General features: G+C 42.0%; 1 protein-coding gene across 6 annotated transcripts in view; it reads left to right on the forward strand.

Moving 5' to 3' along the window:
* Window positions 1–26,184, forward strand: part of NUP93 (nucleoporin 93) — an 81,857-nt gene that overhangs the window by 34,638 nt on the left and 21,035 nt on the right. For 5 of the 6 annotated variants that reach the window (XM_056360728.1, XM_056360729.1, XM_056360730.1 and 2 more), the window contains 4 exons: window positions 14,592–14,654; window positions 16,992–17,120; window positions 23,867–23,941; window positions 25,849–25,938. In XM_056360728.1, coding sequence (XP_056216703.1) covers window positions 14,592–14,654; window positions 16,992–17,120; window positions 23,867–23,941; window positions 25,849–25,938 — 357 coding nt within the window. Of the gene's footprint in view, window positions 1–1,534; window positions 1,654–14,591; window positions 14,655–16,991; window positions 17,121–23,866; window positions 23,942–25,848; window positions 25,939–26,184 lie in introns of those variants that run through there. The other variant, XM_056360732.1, reaches the window with a different exon arrangement.

The following is a 26,184-nucleotide window of genomic DNA, read 5'->3' on the forward strand; positions in this document are numbered from 1 at the left end:
TATTGGTGGTGATTCTCCAAATACATCAATGTTAATGCACAGTAAAATGCTCTCCTGATAGCTTTCTGTGCTTCATTAAATTAAATGTAGACATCCCAAGTCTAGATTTTTTGTGTGTACATGTGTTCGCAAATACAAGACGTACATTCTGTAAGCAGAATTACTGAATTGTGGAATGCAGTACTGTTGCAGCAGGGCTGTCATTCTGGGATTTAAAATGAAGCAACTTTGAATTTGGGAGTGTCACCAGCGGTTTGCAGGCGGACGGGAGCTGTGTTGGCACCGTGGGTTAAATGTGCACATGGGACCTGTGGAAGTAACTGCCTGATAGCGTTACGCTCATGTTTTGTGAAACACTTCTTCACCGTTAGATGTTTTGCGTACTAGCAAGTGCATTCCTTATTTCTTTGGTGCTTCTAATTTTTTTCTTTAAGATGGGGGTGGTCTGTTTCTCGATTTTTCTCTGGCTTTCTGCACTGTAATGATCGCACCATCACCTGACTGCTGGAATATACTGGCCTGACTTTAATCATCGGGTGACTGGCTCTTAGCATGGTTTCATCTCTGCTGTTTTACATCTCCCCTTGTAATTGCATGATTGCTTGCAGCATTGTTTTTCTATTGGTGACAATGAAAGGCACATGTTAGTATTTTATGTAACCTTATACTTTCTGTTTGATGTTTAAAGTGTAGGTGAAGAAGTAGTACTTTGCAAGTAAAAATCCTCTCTTTCTTTGTAAGCAGCAATTTTCACCCCTTGTGCAATCATCTGTTAGACAACATTATATATAAAAACACGTTGGTAAGTATCATATGGAGGAAGAGGTAGTCAGGCTAAGCCTGTATTAGTAACAGGGCTGCATTTCTGTAGTGCTGACAGTTTCATTGAGCTATGTATGCTCGCAATGAAATAACCTGTTCAGAGCTACAAAAGAGTGCAATGTTTAATGTAAATAGTATCTTAAGTCTTTTAACTACTAAATAACCAAACCCAGCAAAACAATAGAGAATCAAAGCTCCCCTTTAAAGAACATTGACACCAGTTAATATGCAGTAAAATTATTTGCCTGTACAAGTTATTTCAACAGCTCTGCAGGTCTAAAATGGCAGAAGCTTTCTGTTGCTGTATAAAAATCAAACTACCATTTATTTCCGCCTCATGGTATGTGCAAATTCATGCAGCTCAGTTAAGGGAATAGCTTCACAACTGGTGTTACAATCTGTGGCTGGAGTGCTGCATCACAATGCAGCAAATGCATTTTCCACATTAACCAAACATGACAGCTGAAACGATTATTAACCATGCAATATGTCGGAAGTCATCAAAAATTCACATCAGAGTAATTGCAGTGGCTCGGGGAAAAAAAAATAGTAGCATCTCTCTCCTCTTGCCTGCCTGCCACCTCACCCCCTCCTAATTCTTACATGGTACAGTCCGTTAACAATAAAATATCCTTCTGTAACCTATAAACTGTTACTCCCATCAGTTACTGGTTTCAGACTGATGCTTTCCCTAGAATCTGAATAAAGCACCACTGGGGGAAAAAAAAAATATAGATGCTTTACAGGCAGTGGTGTTCAGCCGTGGAAAGCAGCTGCTTTCTTATTGTCTTGCTGGACTCTTGACTGTCTCAGCCATTTCAGGACTTGCAGGTTTGATTTATTTTATTTTTTTTTAAAGATGAGAAAACTTGAGCATTAATACAGACAGATACAGCTGTGTAAGCCTAAATACCAGGCAACTGAAGTGTGGCAGTTACAGCCAGCATTAACAGGTTTGTAACTCCTCAGTACTGAGATCTACAGGTAGGAATGTATATATTTTAAAATATACAAAATGACGGTTAAAAGCTTGCTTTGATAAGAAAGAGTTTTCCTTCAGGTGTCTTCTGTGGCGGTTTTTCTTTGTGCTGTTGCTGCAGGTGGTTTAAATTTGTAGGTGAGTAATTAAAGAGAACAGGTGGGTAGTTTTGGAGAAATCATCCTTTGCTCACAGAAAAGAAACCTTCAGGTCTGTACCTTTACCTTCTAATATTCTTTGCTCGAGCAGCTGTTGGGTGGGGCAGTCCAGTGTCTGCTTTGGGTTTCAGTCGTGTTGCCTTTTTAAAGACCCTCCTGACATTGCTGACTTTGCTTTTCATTTAAGCAGAAATACAGTAGCATAACTTTCTGAATGCATTTATTCCTATTTTCTCTTCCCTAGGCTATGAAATGTCTATGGAAGTATTTTAAGTAAAAAAATAAAGGTACTACTTGATTATGTGATTTTTCTCTTAGTTTTCATTGTGGTGCAAAGATATTGGTCCACTCTTTCCTCTGTTCCTACAGATGCACTTGTGATTTATTTAGAAGACACGCTAAACTTTCTTTAATATTATTTTGAAGTAAGGGTTTCAAATGTGGGATGAAAATTAAAATAAGATAGAAAATATTTCTACTTTCCCAAAGTAAATGAGACACTTAGAGATTTGCTGCTTTTTTTTTTTGTGTTAGTTTCTTAAATGAGGTGGTGAAGTGTATTTGCTTAGTCAACTGGAGTTTGCAGCCTAGACCCCACCTCTCTTTCAAGTGAATAGGATACGTTATGAAAGGGGTTAAGCCAGTAAAATCATAGTAAAGGGAAGCAGCCAGGGAATTAACATTTATATAAATGTGGTGGCCATGACTAGCTGGGTGGGTGGCAGCTGATTTAATACTCTCAGATCCTAGGGACTCAGAGGCTGCATGCAAACTGGAAGCTCTGCCTGCCTTTGGTATGGGGACAAAAGTATAGGGTGGGTTGCTTTTTCTTCTTTCCTTTCAATTCTGTTTCTCTGTAGGGAGAAAAGCAGGTTAATGAAATGTGCTGTGCCGGGACGGCGGCTGGGCTCTTGCAGCACAGAATGACTTGCCTCCTTTGGGGCTCCCTCCCCAGATATTAAGGTGCCTATATGCCATCTTCTGCACTCTTATGTTGTCAACTGAGAAATGCTTAGAAGGGGAGACATGGGAACAGTGGCGTAGCATGGCCAAAAAGTTGCCTCTTTTAAACAAGATTACCTGTGCAAAGGGGGGACTCGCCACAAAAGCAGCTCAGCAAGAAATCAAGTAAAAGACAATGAAATGTGTGGCTTGCATAGGTAAAAAGATGGAGGAAGCCATCTCCGCTGACCCTGTATGGGAGACGGCTCAATTATCCTTGCAGTTAGTACAGTGTAGCAAATTATTTTCCTTTGTCTGAAGTGGGTGGGAGACAGAGTTCAACTAAGCTCCATAAATTAATGTATGGAAAAATGACAGAGCCACTGCAATTAATAATTAGCCACAGGTCTCTTATAGCGGGGTTTTCCGTGATATCTGTTGGCAGCATCTGGACTTGGCATTTCATTTACATTAAAGTCCGAAAGCTGGTGTGCCGTGTTAACGCAACGCGCAAATAAAGGCATGCACTGCTAGAGAGTTCCTTAGCAAGGGTGGAGTACAGCCGGAGGAGAAAAATGGAAACCTTTTGTCTCTGGTGTATTCTCAGCACACTGGTCTCACACCCCAAGTCTGGAAAGTTTAAACCTTAGGTTTATTACACAATAGGAGGAATAAGCTGAAAAAGGATAAAGTGTTTATTATAACATAGCATTTGTTGCAGCAGAGAATTTAAAAACCTGTCTTTTTCGCCGAGCTTTCTAACATTTTAAAAATATAAAATGTATATAACAGGCATATTCCAGACTTCTGGTTTTTATTTTAATGATCTGTAATTAATAATTCATAGGTAATTTAAATAATTAACTTTGTGAAATGTATCAGTAATGTAGTAAGGAAACACCATTTCTAAAGACCACGGCATGTTTAAAATGAGGATTTAAAGATATCATGACATGTATAAACTCCAAATTGCTTGCTTTCAGTGCCGGTAAAATATTTATATATTTTCTAAGGGACACGCTGCCATGTTGAAAATACCTATTAGGTGAACAAAGTAGCTATGATTTATTTACAAATACTTAGGAAGAATGGGCTAGCTAATTTGGGCTTGCTTGTCTAACTTGGATGATTTTGCCAAATCATGTCATGTTATTTAAGAAGGCTGAACTTCAAATATGCTCCTTTTCTTGAAATTCCAGTGTGTATTTTTTTTAAAAAAAGCTTATATTCCTCACACTACAATGCGTGTGGTCTTGGCTCTTTCTTTGTAGCGTTAGCCAGCCACTATCAGCGAAATAAAGTAGATTTAACTTTGGAAAGGTTTTCTTTCCCCATGTGGGTTTTACTGGGAGACTTCAAATTGCAATATAAATATTATGGGAAACCCCATTGTGGAGGTGCGGCACTAAGGAAAGCCACCTATGCTGGGGTTTAGGATTTGCATCTCGGTTTAACTTGGTTATCGCATTTAAGTGCTGACGGGATTTTGATGTCTCTGAACCAGGCGTTGTCCCTTCGAGGCAGTGAGCGTTTGGTGCATGCATCACTTTGTGTCTGAAATACAGATGGAGGCTGGAAGATTTTTCCCTTGGCTTTTTTTTTTTTTTTTCCCCAACCGAATCATAAAGATAACTAGTGCTCCCGAGGAACGTTCAGGAAGGTGGTACGCAGGCTTTCAGCTGTGGGATGGGGGCATAGCAGCCAAAATCCTTCTGCTTGAATCAGCCTGAGAACAGGGAGAGTGTCAGGCTCAGCACTGCCAGGCTCACTGCTTGCACCCAGAGAAGGTAGAGAACCAATTTTTTTCATTACTTTTTTTTTTTCATACAGTTTCAGACTAACTTGAAGGCATTTAACTGTTTCTATGCATCTGAGATTGTGAAGGAAGAGATGTGCAAATCCCGATAATGTTTTTGCTTACCATAAAAGCCTGAGAACATCCCTGCTTCTCACAAACAGCAAGGTTATGTGCTCCCAGGCAGACAGGCAGAAGGATAAAACACTCACAGGGGCGGGGAGACTGAAGGATTGCACTAAAATTTGCAGAAGTGGGTTAGAGGAGACTTGGGTGTTCATGACTAGTAGGTTTGTTTAATAATTTGTCCTTCTTACTGGTGTTCCATCAGAAATGTGTCAGTTTAGGCTGGGAAATACTTCCTCAACTGACAAGGATGATGGCAGTTTGACTTTTGGATACAATCCTGAGAAATGAATTTTCTGCCACCAGGTTAAATGGGTTATTGTATCTGCCTATATGTTGATGCTAATGTACAATTCATCCAGCAACAGACACTGCAAGCTTGTCAGCACACCTCCTTTATGCCTTTTTCTTTCCTTTTCAAACTACTCCCTTATTACCTAGTGTGTTCTGTGGTATTCGGAGAGAAGCCTATCCTCTCTAACAGGGCTGGACACTCCTCTTTCCTTGGCTTTATGAATTTTTCGTGTGGTGCTGACGGATTTCCAGTGGCTGGTGTCTCAGCTTACACCATCTCAGGAGACCCCTCGCCAGCTCTCGGTACAGTAAATCGAGGTGTGGTCTGCAGTGGCAATGGTGTGCTTCATCCCTGCCCCTGCCATGCAAGGACGTGACACGGGCAGGAATTCAACAGCCAGGTTTTATTTGTCACTGCATTATTTGAGCATGGTTTCCTCTTAGAGGGGGAAGAACGCACAGCTACTTCTCGAGAAAATGTGGAGTAACCACGATGCTAAAATGGCAGCGAAAGAAATAAGAAAATGGCGTCATCATTGAAATTAGTTTCGATGGCTTGATTTGAGGGTGTCCTGCTTGGTGGGAGAATGTTTTCAGCAAGAGGTATTATTACATTACAGGCTTAGTTATGACTATACAATGAAGATTTTAAAATCATTTAAATCTGTAGTTTTTTTCTCTGTATTGCCTTAGAAAGCATGATGCCAGAGAGGCGGATATAATAGCTTATTCCAGTGGATGATCGGAAATTTTCTTTGTTTGCATGCATTAATATTTTTAATACAGGATTGCATTGTGGATCACAAGCCTACTGGAATTACCTCATGATTTGATTTAATTTATACTAAACTGCAAAAAAGAGGTAGAGCCCTGAGTTTTGCTTTCATTGTGAATCTCTTGATGCGTTTATGTTTTTTGTAGGGTTGTATTTTTTTAATTGGGATTTTAATACAAGGACATTTATAGCGCAGGGGAGAGACTGTGGCCAGTCATCATAGCACTGAGCAAAGCCCTGCACCAAGGTCATCCCCCTGCATTTAAAAAATCTTAAGGGGGGAAAAAAGATAGCCACGCTTTTGGAAACTTGATGAACGAGCTCAGATTCTAGACTGTGTGGTTAATTTGTTCTGTGCTGATCCGTTGCTGATGGTAAAATGCTGGTGCCAAAGGAGATGGGCTTCCTGTGGGTCCTGCCACTGGTCCTACTGGCCTGATCTGTGCGGAGGCTTCCCTAGCGCAAGAAGCTTTATTCCAAGAGAGGTGACGCTGCATTTAATTCCTGTTGTGACATTTGGGTTTCTTAAGACAAATGGAAATGCTGTTTGGGATGCTTTCAGGTGCTATGTACCAATGTTAGCCAGCTGAACAAGCTCTTTCTGGTGGCTCTGAAGTAACATCTCCTGCTGCTGTAACTGGCTCCAAGAGTCTGTCCACCTTCCCTCTCTAGTTCAGATATATTTATTTTTCTTGGTTTTTTCCCTTCTGTTCTTTGCATGACCCCTAAGCAGGTTAGGGTTCTTCAAGATTTTGTGTTTTGTTATTGCACAGATCTCCTTGGTGCTTTGTAGCTTAGGTAGGACCCTGGGATTCTTGTTGAACAGCTCCCAGATGCATTGTAGGGAGAAAGAAAATGAGTATAAGCCTGGGGAGGAAGAGAGGATCACTAGAGAAAGTAGCACTGTTGCTTACGCTATTTTTATGTTGCATTAACAATTGCTGTCAAAAATGATCTGTGCAGTGGAGGCCGATAATTATATGTGGAACAGAACCTCATTCTGAGCAACTTCGCTGTAAAATTTTAGATTAAAAAAGGTATTATCTTAGTTTTGTGCCATTGAAGTGTTTGTGACTTTGAAAAAAGCCTCCTAAAACCACTTCTAACAGCATTCCCGTGCTCTGTACAGCCCAACATGACATGGCAAAGATTTTTAGAGCCCGAGAATGAGAGACTAATTGGTGTAATTGAACTTATTTTGGTTTCACTCTGAAGGGGAAAGACACAACAAACAGTATGGGTAACTACTAATATTTCGATAATCAGCAGCACTGTATAAGTAATATATAAATTACATATGTTGCAATGGTTGATATATTTTGGTGGGTTCTAGAACAGTGTCCTAGTTCACTCAATGTAATCACTATGCTTGGGATTGTTAAATCTTGCAAACTTCTGACTTATTTTGTAAGATCTTAAAATGCGTAGGAACACTGCAGTGGATTTCTGTGTTGTGTTAGGACTTAAGCCACTTGTAAGTACAATTTTAAGTGAAATATTGAGAGCTCATACTGCCTGAAAGCCTGAACTTGCTGAGCACACTATGTTGAATTAGAAGAAACTAAAATTGAACGGAGTCACGTTTCCCCAGCAGCGATGATCTGCTTATACGCAGAACAAGCAGTGCCGTGTAGCAGAGAGAGTTCAATTTTGAGGCTGCTGTGTGAGTGCCTGGCACAATATTCCAGAGAAAATCTGAGCAGTGGTATTTATCTAGACATTTCCAGTGGGATGAAGGTGTGCTCCCTGTCTGTGTCATGGTAAAGGTTGCTTGTATCTGCTGCAAACACCTTGCACTCTCCTTGATGGCCGCATGCTGTAAACGTGTTCCGGAGGACTGCGGTTGGGTGTGGGATGTGATGGTGCCTCTCAGTGCTGGGGGGTGGTTTGGTATTAGCCTTCCCTGCTTAATGGATGGTCTCCTGGCTGAAGCAAGAGCCAAGAGGTATTTGTAGTTCTTCCCTCGAAGCCTGTATGTCTGAGGAGCCCATTTCCAGTCTTCACTTGCCAGATCCAAACGGTCCCAGCAAGGGTCAAAGAGCAGGCACCATCTGCCCCTGCTTCTGTTAAGAGCTGATCTGTGATTTCCTGAGGAGCATGTCTTTCAACAGTTTGAGTTTTTCCTGTCACGGCTAGAAGGAATAACGGTATTTATCCAACACAGCAAAATCCAGTGTTCCTGGATATGGTCTGAAGATTGCTGTGAAAACTGCATGAGTTTCACAGATCAAGTAGTCTAAAACAGTAAAATAATACCAAGAAACATACTAGATTTGTTGCATTGCTGGCACTAACCTATGCCAGAGAGCACTTTGTAAATATTTGCCGAAGGCTTGCTCTGCCACACAGATTAAAGGCCGTATTCAACACGGAGCACATCAGTGGCATGCTGATGGTGGGGCAGCAGGGAAGCCCTGCTCCTGCCCCAGAGCTAGTCTCCAGCGAAGGTTGCTGCTGTGCATCTTCCATAGTGCACCCAACCTGTCGAAGGCGACTTGCAGGCAAATGGCGGTGCCCCTTCCTCCTGCCACGCGTACTGCGGCCTGTTGGGCATGCGCGGGGAGTTGTGCGCGTTGCCTGCGTGCACAGGCTCTAGCACTGTGTGCGTTGACTCGTGCTGCCGCCGGAGTGAGGTCTATCTTGCTGCTCCTCCATCATGAAAGGAGACAGTATTGCAGCTCTGCAAAATCTGATTTTGCCAGAGCAGAAAGCTGCTTTAAAAGAAGCGAAATAATCTGTAAAATCGTTGGCAGTCATGCAGTGCAGCAGAGATTAGGCCTGGGTTTGTATATTTTAATGACTTACTGCCACTGAAATGCTATCTGCTTGCAGGGTGGGGAAGAGCCCTCCTGCCTTGGCTTTCAAACCGGTTAATGTAAGTATTGCCTACAAGCATGGAGCACAGTCACAGTGTGTGGGGGGAACATGGTTCAAGACGCCTGCGAAGGGCAGGTAGTGGATCAGGAAATCTTCCCCAGGCCCAGTGTTTGGCTGTATTAGCAGTTTTGTGTTACAGCTATTAGTCTGCGTGTTTTTCCCTCTTAAGCTTCAACATGGTTGTTGCTTTGGAAATCTCTGATGCAACAACTGGCTCTTGGGTCTTAGCAAACTGTAAAACCTTCTGGGTTTTCCCTGCTTTTTTTCCTGTTTAGTCAACAGTGAATTAATTTTTTAGAAAAATGTTGCAGGATTTCCCATTCTAAGCATGATGGTAAGGAACTTGAGAAATGCATATTGTAGTTTGACAAGCCCAGCTGTCTTAGGCTAGGAGAATTTTGTATTGCTAGATCCCTGAACTGAACACGGTATAGAGCTGTGGGACAAGCCTCATCAGACCTTTCCTTTCAGTGGACCTTTGTGTGTGTGTACAATGATTCGTTCCTTGTCTCTCACACAGCTTTGAAGTGATTATGACTGGTAAATCACCCTTCCTGGGGTTCTTTTCCTCTCTGAGGATCTCTGCACTTGGGCCCTCAGTCTGCTTCAGCCCCGTAGCAGTCTTGCCATCTGAAGTCCTCTAAGGAGAAAACCAATTTCACAAATGCTCTTAGCTCATTGCATTTGGTAGCTGACCTTTGGGCAGCTGCCTGGCTGCTTTGAAGGACGCTGCATTGCACGGTCCAAGGTACGTAGTGAAGCCGCTTATCTGTGTGGTTTTAGGAAAAGCTAATGCTTTCTACAAAACAAATCTTACGACACCTACAGAAGCTTCCAAGAGACACTGGTGTGATGCTGCAGAAGAAGAATCTGGATAGAGAAAAATATTGCCCGTCCTACACTGGCATGTCCCCATCCTCAGGAATACATTACTTGGCCACGCTGTTGCTTACGGGCCCATTGGCATACCAGTGTAAAGCCAGTCAGCAAGCACTGATGCTTGTGTCAGCATAAACAATAATTTGGATTATATGTTATTGCTTTTTTTAGTATAGTCTGTTATTGTGGCAGTGGGTTTCAGGTAGTTTTGCTTCGTTTTCTGTTTCCAGAGGGAACATGGCCAGGAGGGCTGTGCCAGGGTGCAGCACCCTGGGAATGTGCTCAAGCCGTGTGCATGTTTGCAGTAGGATTGTGTTTAGCAAATTGTTTCTTAAAATTGCTAGTAGATAAATCAGGTGCTTTATCTGGAGCAACTGTTCCCAAACTGTTGCCAAAGAATGATTTTTGTTAACCATATAATCATCATCCCTGCCGGTCCTTTGCAGGATTCACTGGATCAACTGGAAATCCAGCTCTTGGAAATATTTTAATCAAAGAGCAATTGACTTGAAATGGCCCCAGATTGTTCATTTCATTTTCTTCTTTCTTCCCCTGCCAGTGAAAAAGTAAGCATTGCTGTCAACATCCAAGGCCTCCGTATACTATTTGGCAACATGCGCCTTCTCTTGACAGCTTGAATACTAAGATCAAGTATTAAAAGTATGGCCTGGCTGATGGAAGTAATTAAGAGACTTCTATCAGCCAGGAAAGAGTTTACTAACCTCATTTACTGCGGTAAATGGAAGAGACTTTCAATCTCCTGTCAAAAAGAGGCCATCAGTGCATGCATGCCCTTTCGTACTGATAATGAATTAGTTACTGGAACACTTTCTTGCTGGAATTCAGGCTGGAGCAAGGCAGGTGCCAGTTCCTGTCACATCAGCCGATGTCAGGCAGCGGTTGCCCAGGATGAGAAATGACAGTGGAGCAAGGAGCACGGTGAGAACAGGGAAGTGGCGCGGCCTCCCAGGGGTCCTGCCCCTCCACTAGTGGGGCCACTTGTGCAAACCATCCTGGAGTGAGGCGGAGCAGAGGGGGGAACATGTGAGAGGAGAGGATCAGACTGGAATCCAAGGGGTAAGAGATCCAAGACGAACTGGAATGTACTGGGGAAAAATACAGAGAGACAGTAGATGTGTAAGAATAAGTGGGACTAGCTGGAAAATGGGAACCTGAAGGTGGGAGAGTGGGTGTATTTCTGTGCCTGGGTCCCTGTTTTGCAAACACCATCTCATCAGATACTGTACAAATGGTGTGTAGGAAATGTTCAGCAGTGTGTGTTGCAGAGAACCTGCAATGGAGAAGAGTTGGACTGCTTCCGTTCCAAACTAGACACAGGAATAATGTGTGGGAGTTCCACAGTAACAGAGAAAAAATTTAAATGCCACTCGCTGAAACAGGACAGCATGGCATGACGTTAGGGCTCTAGGAGCTTTTTTGTGTAAACCTGCCTTGGGGAAATAAGAGAAATTTTAATTTTCAAGCAAAATCCAGGCTAAGTTGGGATCCCTGTGACGGCAGAGCTTGTGCATGAACTGCAAGGTGAGGATTTCACCTCTGAGGTTTTAGTGATGCTCATGTTAGCTATTCCTATCTTTGCCATCTGCCGCTGTGCAATAGCCCTTTGTCTCCTAACAGTATCTCTGTTCTCCTCCTGCTTCTCTCTTTGGATACCAAATAGGAAGCAGTGTCTTACTGCTCGTTGTACAATCAGTAGCATCTCCCCCGAGAGGGCAGCTCCTTCGATAATGGGTCGTGTACTCCCTGCACGTGCCAAATGCTGTACCTCTGTATCCTTGTTACAGTCTGCAAGCGTTCGTGGCAAAGTCAAACCTTGCCTCTGGGACTGCAGAAAGCTTTTAGGACAGATGTAACTCGGTGAGCACAACCGACGCTGTTCGAGGCCCAGACTTAAGAGATAAGTGAACCCTTAAAGCTGTTATGTGGCCTGGGATTTTTGAGGACCAAAACTCTCCAGCGTAAAGCACCTCTCTTCCATCTTTCTTCCCATCCTTGTTCCAGAGAGCTCTGGGTTTTTTTTTATGGCAGGTGAATGTTTGTGTGCATTTATATACATCTGTGAAATGCAAATGTCCGGTGTCCAAACCTAGTGCACCACTAGGTGGCAATGCAATGAATCCAGGGAGTAAATACCGTTAGAGCAGCTGTGGGCACTCCTCACTTTCTTAACATGTGCAATTATGGCCACCAAAGCCTAGAGTGATAACCCCAGGGGCTCTTGTTTGGCCAGACTAAGCAGAAGCAGTCTCGGGAGCCCCAGCATCAGCTACTGAAACTCCTTCTTCTGAGGTTTAACAATTAGCCTGTAATTAACTGAAGCAGCAGTTGTGATGCTACAGTCATAATGGTTAGCGCGAGGCATAGGGCGGCCTTTTTTTAAATGTACCTTTCCTCAGTGAGGCATTACAGATATTATTTGGAATGTGTGGGGATTTTTGTTTGCTAAAGCAGTAGTTTTTGAGATTGAAAAAGACAATTATCATCTCTCCTAATTGGCATTTGGTGTAATGTAATCCCTTAAACGGACCTAGTGAACTCTCTGGGAGCTGGGAGGTTTCATTAAGCAAGATACTCAGCCTGGATTTACTGACTTCAAGGGAAGTTCAAGCACATCTTAATTTACTCTACTGATTGCTGTCATTGCCACGCACCTTTCTAGGCAGGTTCATGCTCAGTTCAGGGCACACGTTCCCTCCGAGGAGAAAGGGGAGGACCAAGGGCAGTAAGGTAGGACTTGTGTCTCTCGGGGCTTTCAGGAGCCCAGTACTCGCAGAAGCAAGCAGAGAGCCAGGGCACCCAGGACCTCTGCAAGCTGTGGTGCCTGCCTCGGTGTGCCCAGCACCTTCCATCACATTCACATAGCAGTAGGTCTGCTTCTTAGAGGTGGTGGGCTTTTTTTGCCTGTAAAATTAGCAGCATTTTTAGGGTACGGTAAACACAGCGTGTTTCTCTGCAGCGTCAGATCCCTACCATCGGAAACGTGGCTGTGTCTCCTGCTCGTAGGTTTGTGCTTTGAAGGTCTAGAAGCACTGCTTGTTATAATTCCAGATAATTTTCTCCAATTTAGGTTGGAGGTGGGGAAATAAATAAATAAGAATAAAAAATAAAAAAGAACTTGTTGCCTTCCCAAAGTCCTTCCATCCGTGCAGATATGGACAAACTTTACAAAGCCATGTCTCTAGCTCTCTGGCGCGGAGCCGAGATTGGGTCTTGGCCCAGTTAGGTGACTGCGGCAGCCCTTGCCTTGGTGACAGCTGCTGTAATAGTTGGTCCCCAGACATGTGCAAGGATCTGGATTTAGCTTCCCTTTTTCAGATCGCAACTGCGTTTCCTCTGTGGGCATTGTCTAAAAATAAAGCAGGCCATGGCGGGCGATGAAATGAAGAATAGGCTGTGTGGAAGTGGCTGCTCTGTTCCATATGTAATTCTGGGGGGACTGTCGCACGCCTGTCTCGGGAAGATGGCAGTTGGTTCTTTATCTGGTGTACAGAAAGGGGTCACGTTCCTATTTCCAGCTGAAGGGGGTCACAAGCTGTCCTGTACTGTAAATGCTTGTTCTACATATTTCAGAAGGGAAGGGTGCAGTGTCCTTTCTTTCCATACTGGTGCTGTGCAGCCGGAAGGCAGGCAGCACACCTCTGCGACAGAGTCTCCTGCCAGATTTCTTCAGCTGGGGCAGATTTCAAACCCTCCTCATCTCCCAGTGTAAGGAGCAATCTGTGATACCTGTGGTTGCGTGTAGGACTCCTGCAGGACTGTTTCGAAGAGCTACCATAAATATATTTTCCCCAAAGGTCAAAATCCCTGTGACAGCAAGTTTCTCTCCTGCTACAGGATCTCTGCTCCCCTGGAGATCCTGGGCTCTACCTAGGTTGTTTGGATTGATACCAGTACTGTCAGATTGTTGGGGCAGGAGCTGTTTTTTTGCAGGAAAGTGTGGGGAACAAAGGGCACAAAAGCCTTCTGATTCCTGACAAGTTTGGTCGGACACAGCTGCAGTTGTGTATCCTCACTGGAAAAGCCTGAAGTGTGGTACATCGAATTCCCACTCCCTGGGTTTGTTGGTGGCTCTTAATTCTAGAGCTGTGGTGTAAGTGTAAAGACTCTTTAAGATACTAGCACTTAACAGAGTTGATGATGTTGTAGTTGATTACTTCAGAGGGAATCAAAGGTTCTTTTCCTTTTCTGTGATTTGAATAATGATTAAGTTGAAGTCCAGGAGCACAGATCAAGTTGGTTTGTTGTTTGGTTTGTTTGGTGAGGTAACAGTGAAAATGCAAAACATATTTGAGATAGGAGTTTTGATATACTTGAAATTAAAAATGCAATTCCTATGTATTTTACCCAGTTAAGCTGTATGTGTGGATAGAGGCTGTGTGGTAAACTTTTCCTGTATGCTCTCCAACTGTTTAGTTACTTTCATTCTTCCTCAACTGACTATTTTTAAGGCTCTTTTTCACAGTTCCTATCAGGCCTCCAAGAGCTCTACTCCTGCCTGAAGCTGCCAAGTCAAAACCTTTTTTTTTTCTCCCCCCCCCCCACACTCAACTTCAACAATCTTATCTTGGCTTATCGCTCCTACCAGCTTTCATCCTAGCTCCCTCAAATGGAGAGCAAGAGGAAGCAGCTGCTGGGACACAGAGATAAAAGAGAATAGAAGCAGGACATTTCACTAGGATTTAATGCATATTAAAACAGGGGATTAATGTATTTTCATTTTCACATTGCTCTGTATGGGCATCTTGCTGTACCTTTGGTGAAGTAAAGTGACCTTTAAACTTCTCGGGAGTGGATTGGAGAGAGCTCTGAGCACTTCCCAGAGTTGAAAGAGCTGAGTACTACAATATGTATCTGATGTTCGTGCAAGGCTGGCTTTTTTTTTTTTTTTTTTTTGACTGAAGCTCCGTTTCTCCTTTTCTGCAGGGATTCCTGAAGAATGAAAAAGATAATGCATTGCTGTCAGCCATTGAAGAGTCTAGGAAGAGGGTAAGTTAGAAGCAAGCACCACTTTTTCCTTTTAAAAAAAAAAAAAGGCAAGGGGGAAACTAATAAATTAGATATTTAATAAACTAGTGGAATTTAAGAGGAATGTGTTGAGAATATAGAAAAATTAGACATTAGAAAATGCTTGCTTAGAATTTCTGGAAGAAATACTAGTCAGTTGTATTTCAGCTGCAGTATTCTGTAGGGTCAGGAGGCTCACAGTGTTAAATCTGTTTGAACAGAGAAGCTGTTGTTCTTAAGACACAGCACACTCGCTCCAATCCTCTCCATGTCAATGCTGCCTTTTCTAGAGGTGATGATGCCTAGGACATAGGGTTTATTTCCTTTTGTGCTCTGAGTGATGCCTTGTACACTGACTTCCCATGCAGTGGTGACATCCAGTGTATTTATTGTAGCTGTTTCTACAGGTTGCAGGAGTTGTTGAAATACACGTGACCACATTCAGGCCTGTGCAGCCAGAATGCTGCAAGATTTAATTCTTGTGTCTGTAGAACAGCCCAACACCATATTGCATCACATTGTCCAAAGGAGATCTCTTGTGCAAGGAAAAAAACCCCAGGTTTTTTTAAGCAGTACAATGGAAAATGCTGCAGTAAGAAAGTAAGAGTGATGGCTTAGGTTCAGGGTTTGCCAAGTCCTGTTTTCTTCCCTTGAAAGGGACTAGTACTTAGAGAGTCTGTAAGAAAAAAATACAGAGTTAGCCTTCCCCCATTCATCTCCTGTCTCTTCACCTCCAAGCAAGTAGTTGTTGTAAAGATTTTTCTGAGCTGGAAGTTGTTTTGTGATGTGAAATTCATCTGATCCTGTTTCTGAATCTATTTATGCTTTTGGTATCTGTCGTGTTCTGGGGCAACGATTTCCACAATTGAATTATGCAGTGTGGAAAAATGCTTCCTGTTGTTTGTCTTAAAACTGCTGCTTGGAAATGTCACTGCATGCTTCCTAGTGCTTGTGTTACAATTGTTTCCCCCCATGTACACTTGGGGCATCGGGTTTAGAACTGAACCTGTGTTTCTTTCAAATGATGAGAAACAGTACTTAAGCATTATTAAATTATTTTAGTTACGTATAATTATACTGTAATTATTGAAGCATATTTAAAACCCTGTTGAAATGATTATAGTGAAGGTAAAGTTAAGACCTGTATTCTACCATGAAAGTATAAAGTGAATTCATCTGATAAACCAAAGAATCACAAATCTTATGCTCTAGTTACAGGCATGCACCATAATTGTTTGCCAAATGTCACTGTCTTTTATCAACTCATTTATAACTGGGGAAAGTTTTGCCCCTTAATTAGCAATATCCTAACAGTGGGCTGTAATAAGATGAAAAATTTACTCTGCCGACCAAGACATTGTTGTGTATACTGCAGCAGCACAAAGCTATGTGAAAGGCAGAGAAGGTTGGGAAGGGGAAGGAAGTGGAAGATCCAGTACAGCCAATTCTCTGTTTAGAATTAGTAGAAACACTATTTCCTGTGCTGGTATACCTGAGGCTGCTAGCTAGCATCATCCCAACAACAACAGGAAAAGTAGTGAAGCATCTTCTTTATCCTAATGCTATTGCCAAAATAAAGAATATTGTGGGGAAAAGCGGTTTCCTTCCATGAGTTCCCTGGTTGGATCTGAAGGCGCTGTAGCACATCAGCTATTTTAAAGGTAAAAGGATCGGGTTTTTTGTGGGATATGATTTTTCTATGTGCTTTCCTGGATTATGTTCCTGAAGAGAGTTTCTGATTCTTTGGCACTGGTTAATTTTATTTAATGTTTTTATTTTTATTTTATCATATTTCCCATTTAAAAGAAAAACATACTGGTAAAGACCTGAAAATGAAATACGGGCAATAAACACACAGCTCTGTTAAGAATGCAGTAAGTCAAACCCTTACAGCCTCCAGGGAGGTGAAAAGCTAGTTGCCATTAGAGAAGTTAGTCTCAACAAATGGCGCGGATCAGTGATGACCTGGATATTGTGTGCATGCTGCCAAATTAAAGAAAGAAGCCTATCGATTTCCAGCCTGCTAAGTTTGTGTGTATTGCAGTACCATGGAAGAGACACAGATTCTCTGCTTTACCAGCTGGGAGTATGTGAGAGTTGTCTTAATTCTGCACACACCTGCTTTCTGAATCCCCTCGTACCTGAACAGGAAGCCTGTTAAAATAATATGCAGCACATCATTAGCTCTTGAGGGCTGACCTGGTTGCTTCATCTAGTTGCTATTTTCTGTTTCATTTTTAAGCTGGTCTATTAATAGCAGAGCTAGGCTGTTTGGTGTTTCTGTATGTTCCTTAGCTCTTTGTTGTTCTTCACCAACAGACTTTTGCTATGGCTGAGGAGTATCACCGAGAATCGATGCTGGTTGAATGGGAACAGGTGAAACAAAGGATTCTTCATACTCTGCTTGCCTCAGGGGAAGATGCTCTTGATTTCACCCAGGAAAATGAGGTATCTCTGTCTTTCTAAACACTGTGCTCACACACGGCATGTATGCTACTGGCACTTCAGCACTGCTGAAACCACCTCTGCATTATTCTATGGCTTCAACTATGGAAATGAGAAATGCCAAATCTCTATTTAATTCCAGAATGGCTGTGAGTAGCAGCATGCTGTCTAGCAAAATATCAAACCTTGATGATTGTTTTTATTGACTGATGGGTACAGGCAATGGAGCCCCTGTTGCTGAAGCTATGTTTTAAGCAACATATGTGCAAGCTGGGAACTTAGTCACATTAACACATATTAGGTTAATCTACCCAGGGGACAGAAGACACATTGGGGTGAACTTCACTTTCAGGAAATCTTTGCAATACTGAGGAGACCAGACAGTTTCTCAGGTGCAACTCTGCTCATTCATGGGTCTTAAGGCAGCTCTTTCCCTGATCGCTGTGTGCTAGCCACGATTTATGGCTTTTCTTAGGAGGCTGATGGAAGTCAGGTTTCTTGGCAAAACCAGATCAGTACTCTTAAAAAAAAAAAAAAAAAAAAAAAAAAAAAAATAAAAGATGATGCTTTCCTTTTTACCTTGCTGTCTCATGCAGTGCAGGTTAAAATTTTGTGCTGCTAAGACCTCTAGTGTTCAGCAATTCGAAGTTAATCCAGTAGTGACCAAATCCTTTGGACAAGACTGACCCTGTGTTTAACATGTGAAGGTATTGATGAGCAACGTAAAACATTCCTTATCTTCTCTTACAACTTAAAATTTGACAGTTTGTTCTCTTACAGACAATGCTACAGTTACCTGAGTAAAGCACAGTTAGGTGCAGAGTTGTGGGAACTCCACCCCTCTGAGTTAGAGGCATCAGACCTCAGCTGAGATCCCTGAAGCACAAACCCCTATCACAGCCCCTCCGCAATGCTCCATGAAGACTGTAACCTTGAGAGGAGAGGTGATAGGGGTGGGGGAATACAAGCTGCTGTGCTTTCAGGCCAGAAAACAGGCCCAGTTTTTTATAGCCATGTTCCTCACCCCTCCCTTTAAAAAAAAAAAAAAAATATTCTTGTTCATTGGCATGACTTATAGAGCTGTGAAGTACATTAAAATAAAAAAAGCCCTTGGTGTTAATGGGGTATGACCTGTATAGGGATTTGGAAATAATTAAAGTTGTTAATGAAAGGTCCCTTTCAGATTACTGTTCTTTTAAATATAGGTTAATCCCAGTTAGCATACATATTTTTATAGAAGCTGTCTTCCCCAGAAAGTATTTTACTGATACTTTACTGTGACTTCTCAGAAGGTTGTCCAGCTTTCCAGTATTAGAAATACTAAATAATGCAGGCTGAGTTCATTTAAAACTAGGAACAGCTATCCTGTTATTTTAGGATGTGAGTCTGAAGACTTGGCAGCTATTCTGATAGCTTGTAACATCATTGATTTGTGTGTGAGTTACTGGTATGGGGTTTTCCTTTTGAACTGTGGATATTAACTGCTAGGAAAAGCAATTTAATAACCTACTCTGGAAAGGTAAATCCCCTTTTCTGGTGTTACAGTGTCAAATGGACCCTACCCCTGGTCCATGGCGCTAGAGATGCCAAGCATCAAATTGGTGGGAGGGAGCAGGGGAAGGGGGAGGGAACCCCTCTAATGTATTTCATGAATGAGTTTAAAGACTCAATATGCACTATTGCTCAGTAATGCTCCACTCTCCGTTTCAAAGCACTTGTAGTATCAGTATGTCATTTCAAGAGCATTTAAAATCCTTGATATATTCTAGTCTTAGCCTCAAGAAGTCAAAGGTCTTGAGGTCTGAGAGGTTTGAAGTGCATCTACTGTGTTAAAAGCCTGTTATCTAACCTCCCCACAGCAGGTTGTTCTTCTAAAGCCTTGTTCCAGTCAAATAAGTTTTTTGTGTGTTTGACACAAACAGACACAGCCTGTAGAATATAGTAGAGGTTTAATTGATATCCTCTGGAGATGGAGAATCAACTGAAAAGGCACAGATCCAAACACAGCAGGGGGCTGGTCTGCCTGCGAGCCAATTCTCAAGCTTTGGGCAAGCTAATTTGGGCAGAGTGAAATACCAACACATTATTCATGGAAATAAGACCAATTAACAGGCAAAGCTCATGATTCAAAGAACCTAGCGCAGGACGTGCCATTAGGGTTTTCTGCTCCCCCTTGTCCTCCAGCCTGGCCTTCTTCCTGTAAGGGAAAAACAGAGCTAATAAAAAGATGCTTCTTGGAGGAAAACCTGAGTTTTGTTTTGAAAGTATCGAACACCTACGCTATCAAGGTGTTTGTTCCGAGTCTTGTTCCACTAGGTGCTGAGGCATTTCTTTTGTCCTGTTACTCCAGGTTTTTCTTTCTTCCACTCCCGCCCCAACTTCTTCAACTCCTGCTGTCAAGCAACCTGCTCCTGCAGTGACAGAGACAGTGTTGCTCTCTGTTTCGGTTCTGCCCCACTGTATCATGTCTTCATATCCCTTAAATCGCAAGGACTGCAAGATGCTTTCTGCTCCCCCGCTGCACCGCAGTGTGTTTTGATGGTGTTTCTCCAGCTCGGTCTCCTGCCTAGTTATTCACTGCATCTACTGGCCAAGCCATTTGGAGTGCTGACAAAATGTCTGCCCAGACTTCTGCTGAGGAATGCGCATATGCATATGAGGGTGATGAATAATGCATCTTTATATGCACGCAGTTTGGTGTGCAAGAGAGGCTGAATGCTTGGCTGAGTACAAATGAAGGAGGACTCCTTTGGAAAGCAGCATCGTTAAGCTAAATGAATTTAAAAGATAAACATGTGACGGCAGTGCAGTATAGCTGCAGCTTTCACGAATGGATAATATTCAGAATGAATATTACAGTTCTGAAGAATGTTTTGGAAAGACTTAAATTCAGGGCAGGGAGAGAAGCAAATGTGGTTGATAAAAACAGCATAAGCCGTTTAAGCAGTATGAGATTAGAGATGCAGAAAGATAGATGTGTGTGTGCGCTTGGCTTCTGCAGTCCTTTGTGCATTACCCACTTTTTCTTTTCGCTGCTCCAGTTAAGCTTAAGAACCTGACCTGAAACACGATTCTTCTCATATGCACCTAGCTGCTGTTCTCAACATCTCTTTCATAACGTTTGCCTTGCTTGAAAACTTGGTAAGTTCTGACTAGCCACCAAAGGATATCCTCCCCCACCCTCAAATCCCTCTCCCCCCTTAGCTCGTAGCTACAGAAGGATTGCCTGCACAACTCTCCATTTCTGCTGTTCAGGGTGAAGAGTGGAAATGGCCTTCCCCATGCTGACTCACTGCTTTGGTTTTCCTTTTGAAATTGCCTTTTAGCACAGCCATGAGATTGTTCAGTGAACTAGCGCTTTTTTTTTAAGTTTAATAATTCAAAGATGAAATGCAAGTATGAGATGGAGAAAATAGGGGATAAGCTTGCTTCCATGGTTCTTGGCATAGGAAAGAAAAACATAAGAAAAGCAAGACAAATCCTGGAGTTCCTGAAGTTTTTCCTTTGCTGAAGTGCCAAGTCAGTAGTGGGCATTTAAAGGATTTAATTTCTATGTGGCGTTTCTCAGCTGTGGCAGATTGTTAATAAGTGATCCTCAAAGCATGATGGTTGGGGTAAAATTTAAAATTGGAGATAGAAAAGGAAAACGTAACCCCCTGAGCAGTTACTACTTGGTTTCTGGCGTGCACGTTTGAATTCAGATCCTTACCTGTGGGTTTTAACTCATCAGTCACACACCTCTCTCTGGAGTGGCAGCCACGTGGATGCTTTTTAGTGCTGCAAAGCAGCAGCAGGAGAAAAAGGAACCAGATTCACAAAACAAAGCCTCAGTCCTTATGTTTCTGGTATTTGGGCACTGGTTGAAAAGTGACACAAAGTCAAAATGTACCCTTCTTCACTTGCTTTAGAAGATGAAACCTCATCAGTAATTAATGACAACGTCCATAATTTAGTGTTACTTTAAATAACTCTGCAATTTATCTGGCACAGCATAGGGGAAGGCTGCAAAGCGCTATTTCTTCCATCATGTCTGTTTCCCAGGAAACCTGCTTTAACAGCTTCTTTGTTCTTTAGAACAAAGAATCTGTCGGGTTTTAGGTGGGTTTAAAGGAATTTGTGTCAGATGATTTGGCACTGAAAGAAGAATGCAAATGCTTCTGAATATCAGTATCCATTAAGAGTGACTGTGAAGAATATTTTTAGTGTAAGTTCAGTTGCAAAAAGAAAAAGCTGGATTTCTTTTGGGGTTTTTTTGTGAGGCATTTTTATACCACCTAAGGTCTAAATGCATCTACCTGAGTTTATAATCAGGTTGGACATAATTTAAATAGCACTATTACTGAGAAATTCATGCAGTGATAAACTAATTCCAGCAATTCTAAAGGATTTTCCAGGTTCATCTTTGATACCTTATTCACTTATATTTCACTAGATCAAGGACAAACACAACTTGAGTAGTTTTTTTATTCTGTAATAACTGTTGTATGCTACGCAGTAATCACAAAGTTCTTATAATTTCTTAGTAGAGGTCAGTGCTCTTACCTTCATGTATAAATTCCTGACTAACTCGGAACAGCTGCTTGGCCATTGCAATTGTGTCACTTTATTTGTCTTTAAATTTTAAATTGTGAAAATTTTCCTCATCAAAACTGCTGGACTCAGACAGCGGATAGCTGTTGTCTTTGGAAAAACACATGCTCACGAGTATTAGGGGGTCCTACACAGTAGAAGGTAACCTGGGTTAAACCGATACCAAATTAGAACTGTAAGCATTTGGGAATGACTTGACGCTGTTCAGTGCCTAGACTGATCAGCACCATGTCTGGAAGTTCATATATTTGTATTATTTCATTTCAAAGTTGGGATACAGTTCCCAAAAAAGAGAGATTTTTTTGGAGACCCTGTCAGCATTTCATCCTCATTTGAAACAAACTGAATGATGACACCATTTCTCAGATCTTTCTCAGAAATCCACATAAGCCAGGTCATGGCAGGAACATTGGTCCTGCTGTGCTGCAGCCTGACAGGTGTCAGCAAGGCTGAACTCTAAAGCTGATTAAACTGAAAGTGAAAACAATTATTTTTTCCATTGTATTTGGGCTTTGTGGTTTTTGTACAGGCAGCAAGTTGGTCACATTTAACTGAACTCTTCCAGGAAAGACTAGATCATGTCCTTAAGCAATACTCGAAGGTGATCCTATCTACACAGTAAAGTACTGACATTCCTGGGTAACTGATGTAAGTAAAGCTGTTTGACAGAATTGCTAAGGTGCAGCATAACAGCCAGTGAGGATGTGCTGCTAGCTGTAACAGGCTTTGATGATAAAAAGCTTAATTTTAAAACTCTGCAGATGAACTTGCTCTTTCTTGGAGAAAGTGACTGTTTCTAGTTTAGAGGAATATGGATGGCCTTGGGTTACATGGTAACAAACCTCTTCTCACTGTTTGCTCAGCTGCTTTCAGTATTTCGCTTAGTGCTTTGCTTCCTCTCTCCTGGTGGAAATAAACAATCTCAGATCCTCGTTACTGCACCTGAGCCAGACACCTGAAGTTAGCTGGGCAGGGTTTGTGTGGAGAAGTGACATCATCTTATCAGACCAGCTACACCTGGGACAGTCAAATGAGCTTTTGGGTTCAAAGTCTGAAATTCAAAGGCTGTTGTTTCATTTTCAGACCTGAAAACATGCTTGCTTTTCTGAAAGCTTGTCTGTTCCTCTCTGCTTGCCCCAGCTATGTCAGCTGGCTTCATAATAAATACCATGTTTCTATACTGAGCTTGTCTTGCTTTTATCTTCAGAACACTATTGGCTGTAGCACCGCTTATGAAGAAGCTGATATTAAAGAACTGCTTACTTCAAAGGGATCTGTTTTTAAAATAACTGCACTTTATTTTTCAAACCCAGAACTTTCAATGCTGAAATGAAGAATTACATTTTTAGGAAGCAGGAAACATCAGAGTATTACTTAATTGGGAGTATTCTTTCCTCTGGAGTGGTGAGCGTCTGTGTCCAGTGGTGGCTATGCTGAAAACATAGCTGTGATTTGTAGTGAACGCTTACAGGAATAGCTCTGTGCTATATTTTAAGTTTTATAAAGCATGTTATATTTTAAGTTTTAGAGAAGTGTGAATTTTCCATGCCATGAATCAATCACCTGTCCCTCTCTGCTCTACACTGGGGAGATCTCAATGCTGGCGTAGTCTCTGTGGGTAGAAAGATTTTTTTTTTTTTTTTTTTTCTTCCAAGTCAGAGTATCAATGGCATCTTTCTTCCTCCTGCAGCAGACCAGCAGTGGGGCGCTTTTTGGCCCATAACAGAATGCTGGAGCCCCATTTTGTGTCTGTGGTAAGGTACTGGGACAAAATTGGAGTGTCAGATTTGCTAGACTGGGTCCACTTGAGCTGGTCTATTGCTTCTGTCTCCTTGCTGTGTTGGAGGTTCAGACTAGATGCTTTGTAGCAAGACACTAATGTGATAATAAGCAACCTTTCAAGAAACAAAAGGAAAGAATTAAAATTATAAGATGCTGTGGAGAAACACTGATGTCCTAATTCTAGAGAGCCAATGGCTGGTTTGTGTACTGAATAAGGAGGATTTCTGTCACGTTAGAAGGTTTAAGCTATATTGGGCAGATAATGAGGTATTGCAGCGAGACTGTGCATTTTACTCTGTAGATCAAAACTCTCTTCTTGTTTTTGTCAGGAGTATGGTTTTGCTGCTTTTTCTTATAATATGCTTCTCATTAAACAGCCTAGCTACGTTGGGGAGTTGGGTCCTCCAGGTCGCAGCTCTTTGGACAGCGTGGAGATGGCGTATGCTCGTCAGGTGAGTGGAAATGGAGAAACATCGTTAAACATTGTGTTGTACAGAGACAGGGGGATGGGGAAAATAAAGATCTGTGAGCATAGCACATGTAAGAAGACATGGTAGGCAGAACATGAAAATAGCTGCCTGGAGTTAAAATGCAATTGGAAAACATAGAAATTTAGCCTGACTTTCTAGAACTCTAACTCATTTGTCTGCTGCAGGATGCTTTTGTCAAAAGGAGATCCTGAACACCATATATGACTGTAGTAATCATTTATGCTTGTATAGTAAACTGAAATTCTTTTAACCTTTAAAAAGTGTTTTTTTTTTAATTGGTGTCAATGCATATTTGTACGCAAATTAAGACTTTCTATTCCCTTTATTCTCACATGTGGGAGATGGCTTTTTTGATGTGTGCGTGTAGGAAAAAAACCAGGCTGAAGTCTTAATCCTGATGTTTGTCAAATTACATCCCATTTTAATGGCATCGCTTATGAGAGGCTTTAGTGCATCAGCGATGAATTAACGTGTCTGGTAGCATTAGACTTCCTCTGAAAATTTTCAGGGAAAACCGATAAACCTTTACATAACCAATTTGTTACTTTTGTTATTTGAGATGATCTGTTTACCAGCACTGTTGGAAACAAAATGAAAAAGAAGGGCTTGATTTTTTTCAAAAACGTGTGAAACGACATAGACAAAGCGTTGCCTAATTTGCACACAATTACTGTTGTTGTGTGCATTGGCTCGGTCTTTACTGAGCCAGATAGCAGCTTGTGCATCTATTTTTCTATCTCTGTGTTCAGTTATGGTAACTGTGAAGAAATGAATCACAAAATAAGATGCATAACTGTGCTGGTAAAGCACTAAATGTCGTTTAGTGGTTGTTAATAGTACATTAATTTGTTTCATATCTACTGTAACATACCTGCATTAAGGGTCTCCCTTACAGCATAATTATGTCTGTACTTTGAGGCTATTGACATTATTCCTTGATGTTTTGTGGGTATGGGAAGCCTAGCATCTGTAGCAGTACTAGTTCACAGGGGTAGCTGCACTCCTGGAGATCAGGCAGTCCGTGCTGTTTCAGTTTATCAGCAGCCACAAAACATGTTTTAATTACACTGAAATGATTAATTATTCTTCATGGACAGTTCAGACTGTTTCACAGAAACACAGTGTGTACATATATGTGTTTTCACTGATGCTAGATTCTGGTTGCAATCCTGAGCTCTGCATCTTGTTTGCATGCTGGGCATGTTGAAGAAGTAATGCATGCGAAAGGGACTGAAAGGATAATGGCATTGCCTTTCTAGCATTGAGGGTGGTGATTTTCAGATGTAGCTGGAAGATCTTTGGGCTGTGAGTAGAATAAACAATAGTAGAAGCAGCTAAATTAAGACCAAGATTTAAATCAAATCAGATGGGTGCATGTGTATATATGTTTAAGGGCATGTTTTGAAGGGTCAGGTTTCTGTTCTCATTTCCCTGTGTCAGATGTCTCTGAATACTGCCACAAATGAGCAAAATGCTGTTTCTTTCATGTCAGCAGGTAGGAGGTTGCTGTGCAGGGCACTATCACAGCCATCCGGTTGTCAGGTCTCTTCTGAATCTTTGTCCTCCAACAATTAGCTGCAGTTAGTCTAAACAGGGTGTTTAGTGTGGTGCTTTGCCATGCAGAACCCCTGGACAGCTGGATTGCTGCCCACCTTTCAGGCAGGCCTGGGGCTTTGGTGTGTGGTGGGAGCCGGTGGGTGCTGATACCCGTTCCTCCTGAGTTGGATTAGTAGTGGCTCATGTGGAAGGGAAGCAGAAGGGACTTGCTGGGGACGCTGTTTTTGAAGCCTGGTTCAGATTTTGCTGCAGTGTCTGGGGAGGGGAGGTAATACGTATTGTTAAACTTGCTTACTTTCAATATGTTTCAGATTTATATTTATAATGAGAAGATAGTGAACGGACATCTGCAGCCTAACCTGGTGGACCTTTGCACTGCTGTTGCAGAACTGGATGATAAGGTACAGCCAGTGAGTTAACATAAGGAAATGTATTTAATCTGTTTTCAGCTGTGATTAACAGCCTGCTGACATTGGTGGAAAAATACTGATATTGCCAAAAAAAAATTGCATGGCTCTACAGAAAACATAGAGCCAGTACCGGAATCTTCTCTAGTACAGCAGGGCCCACCTGTGATGAACTTGGTCATGGTGAAAATTCCTTAACGCAGTAAGGAAGAAAAGAACCTGATTTCACCGCAGTGTGCC

Source organism: Falco biarmicus, chromosome 15 (genome assembly GCF_023638135.1).
Source record: "Falco biarmicus isolate bFalBia1 chromosome 15, bFalBia1.pri, whole genome shotgun sequence".
In the NCBI taxonomy this organism is placed as follows: Eukaryota; Metazoa; Chordata; class Aves; order Falconiformes; family Falconidae; genus Falco; species Falco biarmicus.